This window comes from Apium graveolens, chromosome 6 (genome assembly GCF_009905375.1).
Source record: "Apium graveolens cultivar Ventura chromosome 6, ASM990537v1, whole genome shotgun sequence".
Classification (NCBI taxonomy): domain Eukaryota; kingdom Viridiplantae; phylum Streptophyta; class Magnoliopsida; order Apiales; family Apiaceae; genus Apium; species Apium graveolens.
In genome coordinates this window covers 186,866,637-186,878,626 of record NC_133652.1, presented here as the reverse complement: position 1 = coordinate 186,878,626, position 11,990 = coordinate 186,866,637, and the positions used below count along the sequence as shown (strand labels likewise).

The following is an 11,990-nucleotide window of genomic DNA, read 5'->3' as shown; positions in this document are numbered from 1 at the left end:
AGTCATGGCACCTCACTATAAAGAGAATGATAAAAGCCCACCCGTTGGGGTAAAGCTGACACAGGTGAATCTTGAGCTCGGCCAGAAGCCTCGGAATAAAGGGGTGCATGGGAAACCTTAGCCCGGATTTCAGGGCTGTCTTGTACACAAATAGTCTCTGGAGACTGAGATTACAAGACCTCTCACTAGGCTTAGCCTTACGAATATCTAAACATTCGGGCCAAGAATAACTCGACCGAATCTCTTCAATAGCCCCCTCACGGAACATACATCTGTGGTGGAACACATTAAAATGGATAATACTTGGATAATCGTCTGCCCTTTCATCCAGCATGCTTTTCAGACTGTTAGAACAATGGTTAAAAGAGAAAGGAGAATCAAAAGCTATAACTTACAGAGAGCGAATAATATCCCTGTTTTGCATGGCTTCCTTCGTGGAGATAGAGGTTTTTCTAGGACCATGTTTTTCTAGGACCATGACCTTGAGACATCTCTTAAAAGCTTGAGAAGATTTGAGAGCTTGTGAATGGCTTGAGAGAATTTGAGAAGTTGACAAATGAAACTGTGAATGAAAATTAACACTTCTCATCTTCTTTTATAGGAAAAGAGCTACCTGTACAACAGTTTGTAACTCTGCCTGGTTCGCGTTAGCTGGTACCTCTCAAAAGAACACCGGAAAATGGTGGAGAAAAATGATCGAAAAATTGGAAGGAATGATATAATAAACGAAGAAAGCGATACAGGACACCTGTTATCATATTAGTCCTACGAGAAAAGCCTGGATGGGGTTAAACATAAGTCATTTGTCTTAGCTAAGGGCTGATTACACTAATCACTATGGTTCGCAAAGCTTATAAACATCAGAACAAGATTAGCTTTTCAGATGAACAAGTTTCGTGAAGGCCAGAGTTCTCATGAGTACGAGAACAGATCGTTCTCCTCGAGACGGATTAGACTACCCTGCAGGAGACCCCCAAGGTCTATTAAGAGCAGACCTGGACAACCAGGTAACAAATGAGGCCTTACGACCGACCAAGAGTCTCTATAGGATAGCCCGGAGGGCCTTAAGGTTTTCTAAGAGAAGATCTGGCCAACCAGGTAACAAATGAGGCCTTAAGACCGACCAGGAGTCTCTGTAGGATAGCTCAGAGGACCTCAAGGTCTGCTAAGAGCAGAAATGGCCGACCAGGCAACAAATTATGCTTTACGACCTATCAGGAGTCTCGGTAGAATAGCCCGGAGGGCCCCAAGGCCTGCTAAGAGCAGACATGGCCGACCATGCTACAAACAAGGCCTTAAGGACGACCAGGAGACTCTGTAGGGGAGCTCTGAGGCCTTCCGAAGTTGTTCTGGTGGCCCTCCTGTGAAATTTTATGCGAAATCATAAAAAAAGGTTGACCTCCAACGGAAACAAGTTTCATAAAGACTAGGACATCGACGACAATGAGTTCCAAACAAATCAGAGTGTCAACGAGAACAAATTCCGTGAAGACCAGAGGGTTCACAGAAATAAGTTTCATGAAGAGTAAAGCATTCATCGAAGCAAGTTCGGAGAGCTTTTTCACCCGGCCGACCAGACCACCCTGAGAATGTCCCCAGGGCCTACTAAGAGCAGGCTTGGCCACCAGGCTACAAATGGAGCCTTGAGGATGACTAGGAACCTCTGTTGGAGGGTCCCGAGGCCTTCTGAAATTGTTCTGGAGACCCTCCTGTGAAGTCTCTTGGAAGTTTCTTGAAAATGATAGCTCTCAGTGGAAATATGTTTCGTGAAGACCAGAACGTCTACGAGAACGAGTTCGTTGGAGTACATAACATCCGATAAAGTTAGTTCGAACAAGTTTAATGGAGTAGAAGACATCGTATAAAAAAAGTACAGAACGTTCACTGAAATAAGGGTAGAATAACCACAAGGGACTTTAGGACCACCATGAGATTAATTCCATGGATGGTCAAGAGCAAGAAAAGCCTAACAGAGTACACGAAGGGCTTGAGTCCAGATAAAAGGTTATGCCAAAAAAAATTTGGAGCAAACACCCCTAGTCAGCAGGGGACGAGAGATCCTGCCCCAGGTCGACCAGACCAGCCTGTAGAAGGGTCTTTTGGCCGAGCAGGGCTACCTGCAGGTTGCCGTGCAGGAGGTCCTGCAGAGTCCCGGCGATCCCCTACATATTTTTTTGATTTTTTTTTGTGAAAATATGGAAAAATAGAAAAAAATGATTTTTTCTTTAATTTTCAGAATTTTAAGATTAAGCCCTGATTAGGGCCGATTAGATTATTAACCCGAATTATGGGAATTAGTGACTCGTGTGATGAAGTAAGCACCGATTAGGGCCGTTTAACCTGTTCACTCACGTGATTAGTATGAATTAGGGATACTTAGTGTCTTATAAATGCTAATTAGTCCTAATTAAGATAAATTAGCCCTGATTAGGGCAGATTAGCCTCGATTAAGGTCAATTAGTACATTCTAGCTTAAACTTAGGCTCTTTTAAGCCTAGTAAGTAGCTTCTTCATGGAAATTAGCCCTGATTAGGGCCTATTAGCAGCTTTCACCCTGTAAATAACCTTGATGAAGGTTAAGGGGTGAGAAACGCTCGCTTTTTAGTCTCGATTATGACCATTTAGTGATAAACACTATTCAATAGCATGTGCAAAGGCCTTAAGTGTGCATACTCACACTATATAAGTCATTGTATACTTATAGGTCGCTCGACACTTTACAATAAAATGACGATACCCATGAAGGCCCGACACCCATGAAGGGACGATACCCGAGAAGGGCCAAAAGTACCCCAAGTCATGAAAAGACCATTATAACTTCCATGAAAACTCGATCAGTATTCACGGAAGTTGGGGGGCAAATGATATGGATAAAAAATACATCCTAAAGACACATAAAATGTTACATTAATTACACTTGGGCTTCTTGTCTAAAGTCCAGTACAAACCTGTCTGGTCTAAGCTCGTAGCAGACTCAAGACGACCCATATAGTCAAGGCCCACCAACAGAGGACGTCAAGGTCCAAGAACACAAGTTTTTCACGGACTAGGCCCAATACGGCTGGAAGAGCAGAGACATGTGTCCTAAATGGACTCAAAGTCCTTCGTAAAAGGTTCTGGAGTTTTTTCCCTTATAGGACTCCTAATTACCATCTAAGTTGGAGACTTGTCCACCAAGTCCTCAACCTCAAGTCTAACCCTATACTCACCTCTATATAAAGGGCTCTACCCTTCATCCTAGAACTATGTTTTTGGCTTGATTCTCTACTACACAGAGATACGTAGACATCTTGTAAGGATCGATAATCCCGAAAATGAGAGCATCCACTAAAGCTCGAAGCTCACAAACCCTAGCATTAATTACCAACGCACTCTAGTTTTTATTCCACAACAAGTTTGATCGGTATAATGATCTCCGACTAAAATAAAATAATATATGTTATTTACCCGGGTCAATGTTGGAAATTGTGTATGTCAGGAATCAGGATCTGTCAAGAGTCATTAAGATTTATAGCCAGTCAGGATCTGTCTAACAGTCGGGATTTGTCAATCCGTCAGGATCTGATGCAGTTAGGATATGCATCAGGATTTGCAGACTGTCAGGATATGATTGGATAAGTCAAAGCTACAGGATAAATCAGAATCTGCTGATTTATAGGATCGTAGTTGTTGATTTAGATATGTATAGAAACTAGATAAATTATACTGTAACATATCTTGTAATTCATAGGAATTGATTATAGTTGTGTGATATATAAACACAGATTAGGTTATCACTTTATGTGTGCACAACTCGAGTATTTTATAACCTAGCAACTCTTAGGAATATTGTTCTTGAGAGAGTTTTGTAACAGTTTATTAAAGATCAATATAAATTGTTATTTGATTAAACTGTTAATTGTTATTCTTACTTTACTTCTTTAATCAATCGATTTTTTTGATAATTGTATCCAACCCCCTTAAACAATTATCATTATTGGGCAACAAGTGGTATCAGAGCGGTCAAATTAACAGTTAATTTGAAAAGATCAAATATATCTTGAAGTAAGTATGAAAGCATGAAAATTCCTATCATGAAGAAAGATGATTACTCTACATGGAGTGTAAAGATATTGATGTTCCTTGAGGCTATTGATGATACATATATTGACATCATCAATACATGACCTCCTTACCCTCAAAGGTTGTGTCCGTGACAGCAACTGTTCCTGAAGACTACATCACGAAAGAGAAATCAGAATGGTCAGAACCTGAGAAGGCTGCTATACTTAAAAATGCAAAAATCAGGAATATTCAGCACAACAGTTTGGATAATGTGATGTCCAACAAGGTAATTTCCTACAAGAATGCAAAAGAGATATGGAATACTTTGAAGACACAGTGCCAAGGTATAATGGCAATAAAGAAAAATAGAAGCGTTGTTCTTGTGCAAGAGTATGAACAGTTTGATGCCAAGGATGATGAGTCAATTACTGACATCTTTGATAGATTCCTGACACTGCTGAATGATTTATCATTGGTTGGAAAAGAGTATGATAGGGAAGACTCCAACACCTAGTTTTTGAGAGCTCTTCTTGAAGAATGGAATACTCAAGCCTCAATAATCAGGCATCGATATGATCTTTATTTACTGACACTATATGAAGTCTATGGAATGCTGAAAACCCATGACTTGGAGATTCAACAAAGGAAGAACATGAAAGGTCAGAAGATGAAGGCTGTGGCTCTAAATACTAAAACTCATAAATACAAGGAAAAGATGAGTGAAAGGACTAAAAGAAGGAATATTTTGGAAGAGTCAGATACTGATGAATCATCAGATCCTGACACAGATATTGATGAGGATCCTGAGATTGAACTAGATGATTCTCAAGTTGTTCAAATGGTTGTCATGCTGGTGAAAGGCTTTAGAAGGATGAGGTTTGCTAAACCATAAAAAAGGTGATTTTAACAAGAAGTACTCTGGTGATGGCAAAGGCAAATTCAGAATGAATGAGGGATAGTACTCAAAGGAAAGGAAGTTGGATAAAGCTAAAGTGACTTTTATAACTGCAATGAAAGGGGACATCTGGCTACTAAGTGCCCCAAGTCAACTGGAAAGGCTTTGTTCACATACAACTCCAATAAAGACTGGATGGACTCATCAGGATCTGATAATGATGAAGAATGCTATGCTCTCATGATAAATTATTGAGAGGATATGTCAGGAACTGATAAGGTACCTTCAGTTTTTTCCCTATCGATGCTGATAACATGCCTGAATTAAAAACTTTCTTATATTCGCTGCATGTTAATTTCAAGAATAACTCAGTTGAAAATGACAGTCTAATTGCATGTTAATTGGTTGTTCTGCATAATGACTGGAAATAAATCACTGTTGTCAGAATATGATGAGAATGCTGGCCCAATGGTTTCCTATGGTGATGTCAACATAGGAAAAATATTAGGATATGGCAATATAATCATTGGAAATGCCATCATCTCAAATGTAGCTCTAGTCGAAGGACCGAAGCACAATCTGTTGAGCATCGGTCAAATTACTGACAGAGGATTCTATGTTGTGTTTCATGATACTCAATGTGAAGTAGTTCATAAAGTAACAAAAAAAGTTGTTTTGAAAGGATACAAACATGGGAACGTCTATGAAGCCAAACTTTATGTAAATAATGATGGACATGAAACCTGTTTGATAAGTAAAACATCATTATATGAAAGTTGGAACTTGCACAAGAAGCTTTCTCATCTCAACTTCAATGATCTTAATGAACTGGTGAAGAAAGATTTGGTGAGAGGTCTACCAAATATGTTGTACTCCCCTGATGGTTTGTGTGATGCATGTCAACAAGACAAAAAAAGAGGGACCTCATTCAAAATTCAGAATCATCCATCAAAAAACCATATCAATTTCTACATCTAGATCTATTTGGCCCTGTAAATGTCATGTCAATCAACAAGAAAAGGTACACTCTAGTTGCTGTTGATGAATATACTAGATTTACTTGAGTATTTTCTTGCACAGTAAGGACGAAACTGCAAATGTTCTTTTGGATCATCAGAGACTGATTGAAAATGGTTCAAAATGTAAAGTGAAAATTATGAGAAGTGACAATGGGACTGAGTTGAAAAATATAAAGATGGATGAGTTATGAAAATTCAAGTGACAATGGCCAGCTGTTCCGTAGGATGTTTGATGATGTACCACAGGTAGACCGAATAAGCTGGATTAGTTTTCACTTGTTTTTAGTCCGGCTTATTTACAAGTATGACTTATGTAAGATAATGAATAAGAAACAAATATTTTGCCAACAGACTAGCCTTACTTAAAGGTTGTTCCCTAGTAAGACTTAATTACTTTTGGGTTGTAATAATTATCACTTTGGGGATTGATTTACTCTAGTAATGAATGGTTCATTTTCAAGACAATAACCTATAAGTGTGTGTGTGTGTGTGTGTGATAAGTGTGGGGTCGTAAAGGGTGAGTATTTATATATTATGATATGAGGTATATGTTATATAGTATTCAAGATGGTGTGGCCTCATAGATCCTTGACCCCGGATTTTGGGGCGCCACAAAAATGGTATTAGAGCCTTAGGTTATCAAATCTTGGAAATGATAGGATATAAAATATGTAGACATAAGAATAATAAATAATCAATTAGAGCTCAAGTTGAGTTCGTCGTCAGGCTACATGGGTAGTCTTGACAGTTTTACCCTCAAGGGAATTACGACTCTAAGTTAGTAACACCTTTCCTATTGTGTCAGGTACCAGTGGAGCCTATGGGGGAGTTTGACCCTGTTAATGATATTATGGCCTCTGAGTGTGACCCTACTCCCAAGCCAGAGGACCCACATATTGATGACTCAGATGAGGACCCTACTGAGGATGCCCTGGAGGAGGAGACTGACCTTCCTGTCCCCATGACTGATGATGTTAAGGTGCCCCAGGGAAATGGCATAGGCTGGAGGGATATAGAGATGTACCATCTCTCGACTGTTCGCTCTCCTACACCACACCCAGAGATGCAGAGCCCTTTGCCCTATACTAATGATGATGAGGAGGATGGGATGGATGCACAGACCTATGAGGCTTATGACATATCCTCTAGCGACCCAGACTCACCTCTACCACCCCCGGCGACCATACATGTAGTTGTACACGACTGGATAGTGGCTCAGCTTAACACTGAGCTCATCACGACATCTGCCCATATTGTAGAGCTATGACAGGTGTTGACAGCTGAGAGAGCCATCAAGCTAGGATATCCAGGGGACTTCAGAGCTGCTTCCCCGGCCATAGCCCACAGGGAGATCGATGGGATCGAGCTCCGTACCCAGGTTCAGATAAGGATAACGGTGGTGGGGGGATACATCCCGGTAGTTGACGCAGAGCTGATGTTGTCAGGAGCAATGAGGAGGGTGTGAGACCTCACGTGCAGTGACAGTGACTGAGGGACGAGTGACTATTTATGGACCTTGTAAAGGGTTACATGACTTGTCACCAATTTTGTTAGGATAGCTAGTAGTAGATAGCGTTCCTAGCCCTTCAGGGTACCCGGTTCTGTATTTGCATTTTAGTATTCAGGACAAGTGATGATGTATTATAATCAGGTCATGTATGAACTCAGGACAATTATTTTGTCCCCAAGATATAATTGGGAGAACCTACGGTATATATCTAGCAGTTATTGAGAAATTGATTTCCATATTATTGTACTTGATAAAAACATGCTAGATAATAAATGACATGCTTAGCTATGAAAAAATTAATCCACTGGTAATTTTTTTTTCAACTATATTGACAAATTTTCATTATCAGAACGATGCCACCCCATAGAAGAGGAAACATGGCACAGCCTGCAGAGTCTGTTAACCAACAACGGAATGGACCTGACCCCGTAGTGAATGAAGAAAGTGAAGAAGACCTAGACTATAATGAGTATGATGAGGAAGAATATGTAGAAGAAGAGGTTGAGGATACCCATCAGGGAGGGAACCCCATGAATGAGTTTATGGAACTTTTAAGGGTAAATCTGAACCAACATCCCATTCCACCACAGCCGCATATTGCCCAAGAGACTGCGGCCACTGCCTTCAGAGCATTCAAATCCCTAAAACCCCCAGAGTTTCTAGGATCTGCCGGCCCCGTTGAAGCATGGGCCTGGCTCAAGGAAATAGAAAAGTCCTTCGAGATGCTAGGCATGGAAGAACGATAGAAGACCATTTTGGCTTCTTACATGCTGAAAGGGGAAGCTAATTACTGGTGGGAGTGCAAACGAAACCTCGAGACAGATGTTGTGATTTTATGGGATAGATTTACCCGATTGTTCTTAGACAAGTATTTCCCTAGGTTTATGGAAACTCAGATGTATATTAAGTTTCTAGAGTTGAAACAAGATAAGATGACTGTGGCAGAGTATGAGGCCAAGTTTACTGAGTTGTCACGATTTGTGCCTGAGTTTGTGAATACCGAAGAGAAGAAAGCGCGAAGGTTTTAGCTTGGTCTGAAACAGTGGATCCAGAACCGAGTGGCAGTACTAGAGCTGACAGATTACGCCACCTTAGTGCAGAAAGCCTCAATTGTTGAAGCTGGCAGTGAGCAAAGTTTGAATGAAAAGGAAAATAGGAAGAGGAAGATAGGAAGCCAAGGCGGAGGAGGAGGAGTAGGAACCGAGAACATGTGCCTTCCAAGCAGGTTCGTCAGGGGAGTGGTGTCCCAACCTGCGAGAGGCCCCAGATTTAGAAAGGCCCCAAGTAAGAGTGTTGGCCAGGGCAGTGGACAATCCAGCGCAACATTTCATAGCCAACCCCGCGCCCCAATATCGGAGTGTCAAATATGTAGAAGAAGACACCTTGGAGTGTGCAACCAGGCGAGAGCCCCTCTGAAATGCTACAGGTGCGACCAACCCAGACACCTTGCCAACAACTACAACCAATCCAACGTGATATATTTCCAATATGGGAAGGTAGGGAAGATGAAGAAGGATTACCCGACATTGAAGCCCCCCCCTCATGGATGAGCAGAGCTGCATCCAACCGGCCTCCAGCTGCTAAGACCTTCAACATGACCGTTCAGGACGCTGTCTGAAACACTGACGTGATAGCAGGTACCCTTTTGTTAAATTCCGAACATGCAAATGTCCTATTTGATTTTGGAGCGACCAAGTTATTTATATCTCAAGATTTTGCTAAAATGTTAAAACTTAATGACGTACCCTTACGTGAGGTATTACAAGTGGAAATAGCAAACAAAGAAATAATTCATGTGAATCAAGTACACCCCAAATACAAGTTGAAATTAGAAGGAAAAGTCTTAAAAGTTGACCTAATCCCATTTATGTTAGGAGAATTTGATATAATCTTAGGAATGGATTGGTTATCCAGTAATGGAGCGCAAATAGATTGTGAGCGGAAGAGGGTGAAGATAAGAGTGCAAAATGGAAAAGAAGTAGTGTTTAGAGGTCAATGACAGACCCATAAATTTCTGACCATGCTACAGGCAAAAAGATGGTTAAAGAATGGTAACGAGGCCTATTTGGCTTATATGATGGACACTAAGAAGGAAGTATTTAACATACAGGACATACCCATAGTAAATGAATTCCAGGATATGTTTTTAGAGAACTTACTAGGATTGCCACCCGACAGAGAAATAGAATTCGCTATAGAATTAGCACCAGGGACGATAGCAGTGTCCAAGGTCCCTTATGGGTTAGCCCTAGTTGAGATGAAGGAACTAGCTTCTCAAATGCAAGAATTATTAGATAATGGGATGATAAGACCCAGTGTGTCGCCATGGGGAGCTCCAGTACTGTTCGTAAAGAAAAAGGACGGCAGTATAAGATTATGCATAGACTACCGAGAATTGAATAAGCTGAATATTTAGAATTGGTACCCTCTCCCTAGGATTGATGACCTATTCGACCAACTCAAGGGTGCTGTGCACTTTTCCAAAATAGATTTGAGAACATGATATCTCCAGTTAAAAATCAAACCTGAGGATATACCAAAGACTGCTTTTCGCACTAGGTATGGACACTATAATTTCTTAGTCATGTCGTTTGGACTAACCAATGCACCCGCAACCTTTATGGATTTGATGAACAGAGTGTTCAAAACGTACCTAGATATATGTGTGATAATTTTTATAGATGATATTCTAATCTACTCAAAGATAGAGCAACAACATGCAGAACATTTGAGGATAGTCTTAGAAATCTTGAGAAACGAGAAATTATATGCCAAGTTCTCGAAATGCAAGTTTTGGTTAAGGGAAGTTCAGTTCTTAGGGAATGTAGTGAGTAGCAAAGGAGTTTTAGTTGACCCCGCCAAGATAGAGGCGGTATCCAACTGGGAAAGACCGACTACCCCAACAGAGGTTAGGGGTTTTGTGGGTTTAGCAGGATATTACCGGAGATTCGTGCAAGACTTTGCTAAGATAGCCGACCCACTGACTAGACTTACCCGGAAAACGGAAAAGTTTGTATGGACAGAGAAATGTGAGGAAAGCTTTCAGGAACTGAAAAGGAGACTGGTGTCAGCACCAGTGCTCGCTCTTCCCGATGGAAAGGGAGAGTTTGTGATATACAGTGACGTATCACATAAGGGACTAGGATGTGTGCTTATGTAGCACGGGAAGGTTATCGCGTATGTCTCTCGGCAATTGAAGGAGTATGAGGTCAGATACCCAACACACGATCTAGAATTAGAAGCCATAGTGTTTGCCCCGAAAATTTGGAGGCACTACTTGTACGGTGAGAAATGCGAGATTTACACAGACCATAAGAGCCTTAATTATATTTTTACTCAGAATGAACTAAACATGAGACGGAGGAGGTGGTTAGAGTTTATTTAAGGACTACAACTGTGAAATTTTATATCACCCAGGTAAAGCCAATGTGGTGGCCGATGCCTTTAGTAGGAAGGAAAAACTCAAAATGATAATGACATCGGAGGAGTTAATTAAAGAATTTGAGAAGATGGAAATTGACATGAGAATGACCGGTAGAGGAACAGAAGGATTATTTGAGATTAAGCTAGTGTCGGAACTGACTGAAAAGATACGAATATGTCAGGAAAAAGAAGATGATTGAAGAAAGAGGAACATTGACCGGTGAGGAAGTGAGATGTGAGAAGGACGAGAAAGGGATCATGAGGTATGCGTCCCGAATTTGGATTCCATATGTGCAAGAGTTAAAGGATGAGCTGCTACACGAATGGCACAGCTCCAGATATTCAATCCACCCAGGAAGTACAAAAATGTACCGTGACCTTAAAGAATATTATTGGTGGCCGAACATGAAAAGAGACGTAGCGGAATGGGTCAGCAAGAGCTTGACATACCAGAGAGTGAAGGTTGAACATCAGCGATCGAGTGGACTATTACGGCCCCTGGAAATTCCGAAATGGAAATGGGAGCATATAGCCATGGATTTTGTGACAGGCCTACCAAGAGTGAAAACCAATCACGACGCCATATGGGTTATCATAGATAGACTGACCAAGTCCGTGCACTTTCTACCAATCAACGAGAGGTACACCCTAGACAAGCTGGTGGATATCTACTTGAAGGAAATTGTAGTGAGACACGGCATTCCTGTTGCCATAGTATCGGATCGAGACCCAAGGTTTAATTCCCAATTTTGGAGAAGCTTCCAGGAGTGTGTAGGTACCAGACTGAATATGAGTACCGCTTACCACCCCCAAACTGATGGGCAAAGCGGAAGGACTATTCGGACCCTAGAAGATATGTTGTGAGTGTGTGTCATCGACTTTAAAGGGAATTGGAATGACCACTTACCCCTGATCGAATTTGCCTACAACAATAGCTATCACGCTAGCATAGGAATGCCTCCATATGAAGCTCTTTATGGAAGGAGAGGCCGCTCTCCCTTATATTGGGATAAAGTTGGAGAACACAAGATAATAGGACCCGAGTTAGTCCAGCAAACCCGAGAGATGGTGGGACTCATTAGGAAGAGACTAGTAGAAG

The 11,990-nt window shown here is 41.2% G+C and overlaps 1 protein-coding gene across 1 annotated transcript; it reads left to right on the top strand.

Moving 5' to 3' along the window:
* The first annotated feature begins 4,162 nt into the window (after positions 1–4,162).
* On the top strand, positions 4,163–4,558 carry LOC141665628 (uncharacterized). The gene has a single exon (XM_074471613.1). It carries the CDS (start codon positions 4,163–4,165, stop codon positions 4,556–4,558), a length of 396 nt encoding a protein of 131 aa, XP_074327714.1.
* Positions 4,559–11,990: the final 7,432 nt, after the last annotated feature.

Bases quoted from the DNA above. Each gene is read 5' to 3' on its own strand.
- LOC141665628 (XM_074471613.1), top strand. From the start codon at position 4,163: ATGACCTCCTTACCCTCAAAGGTTGTGTCCGTGACAGCAACTGTTCCT.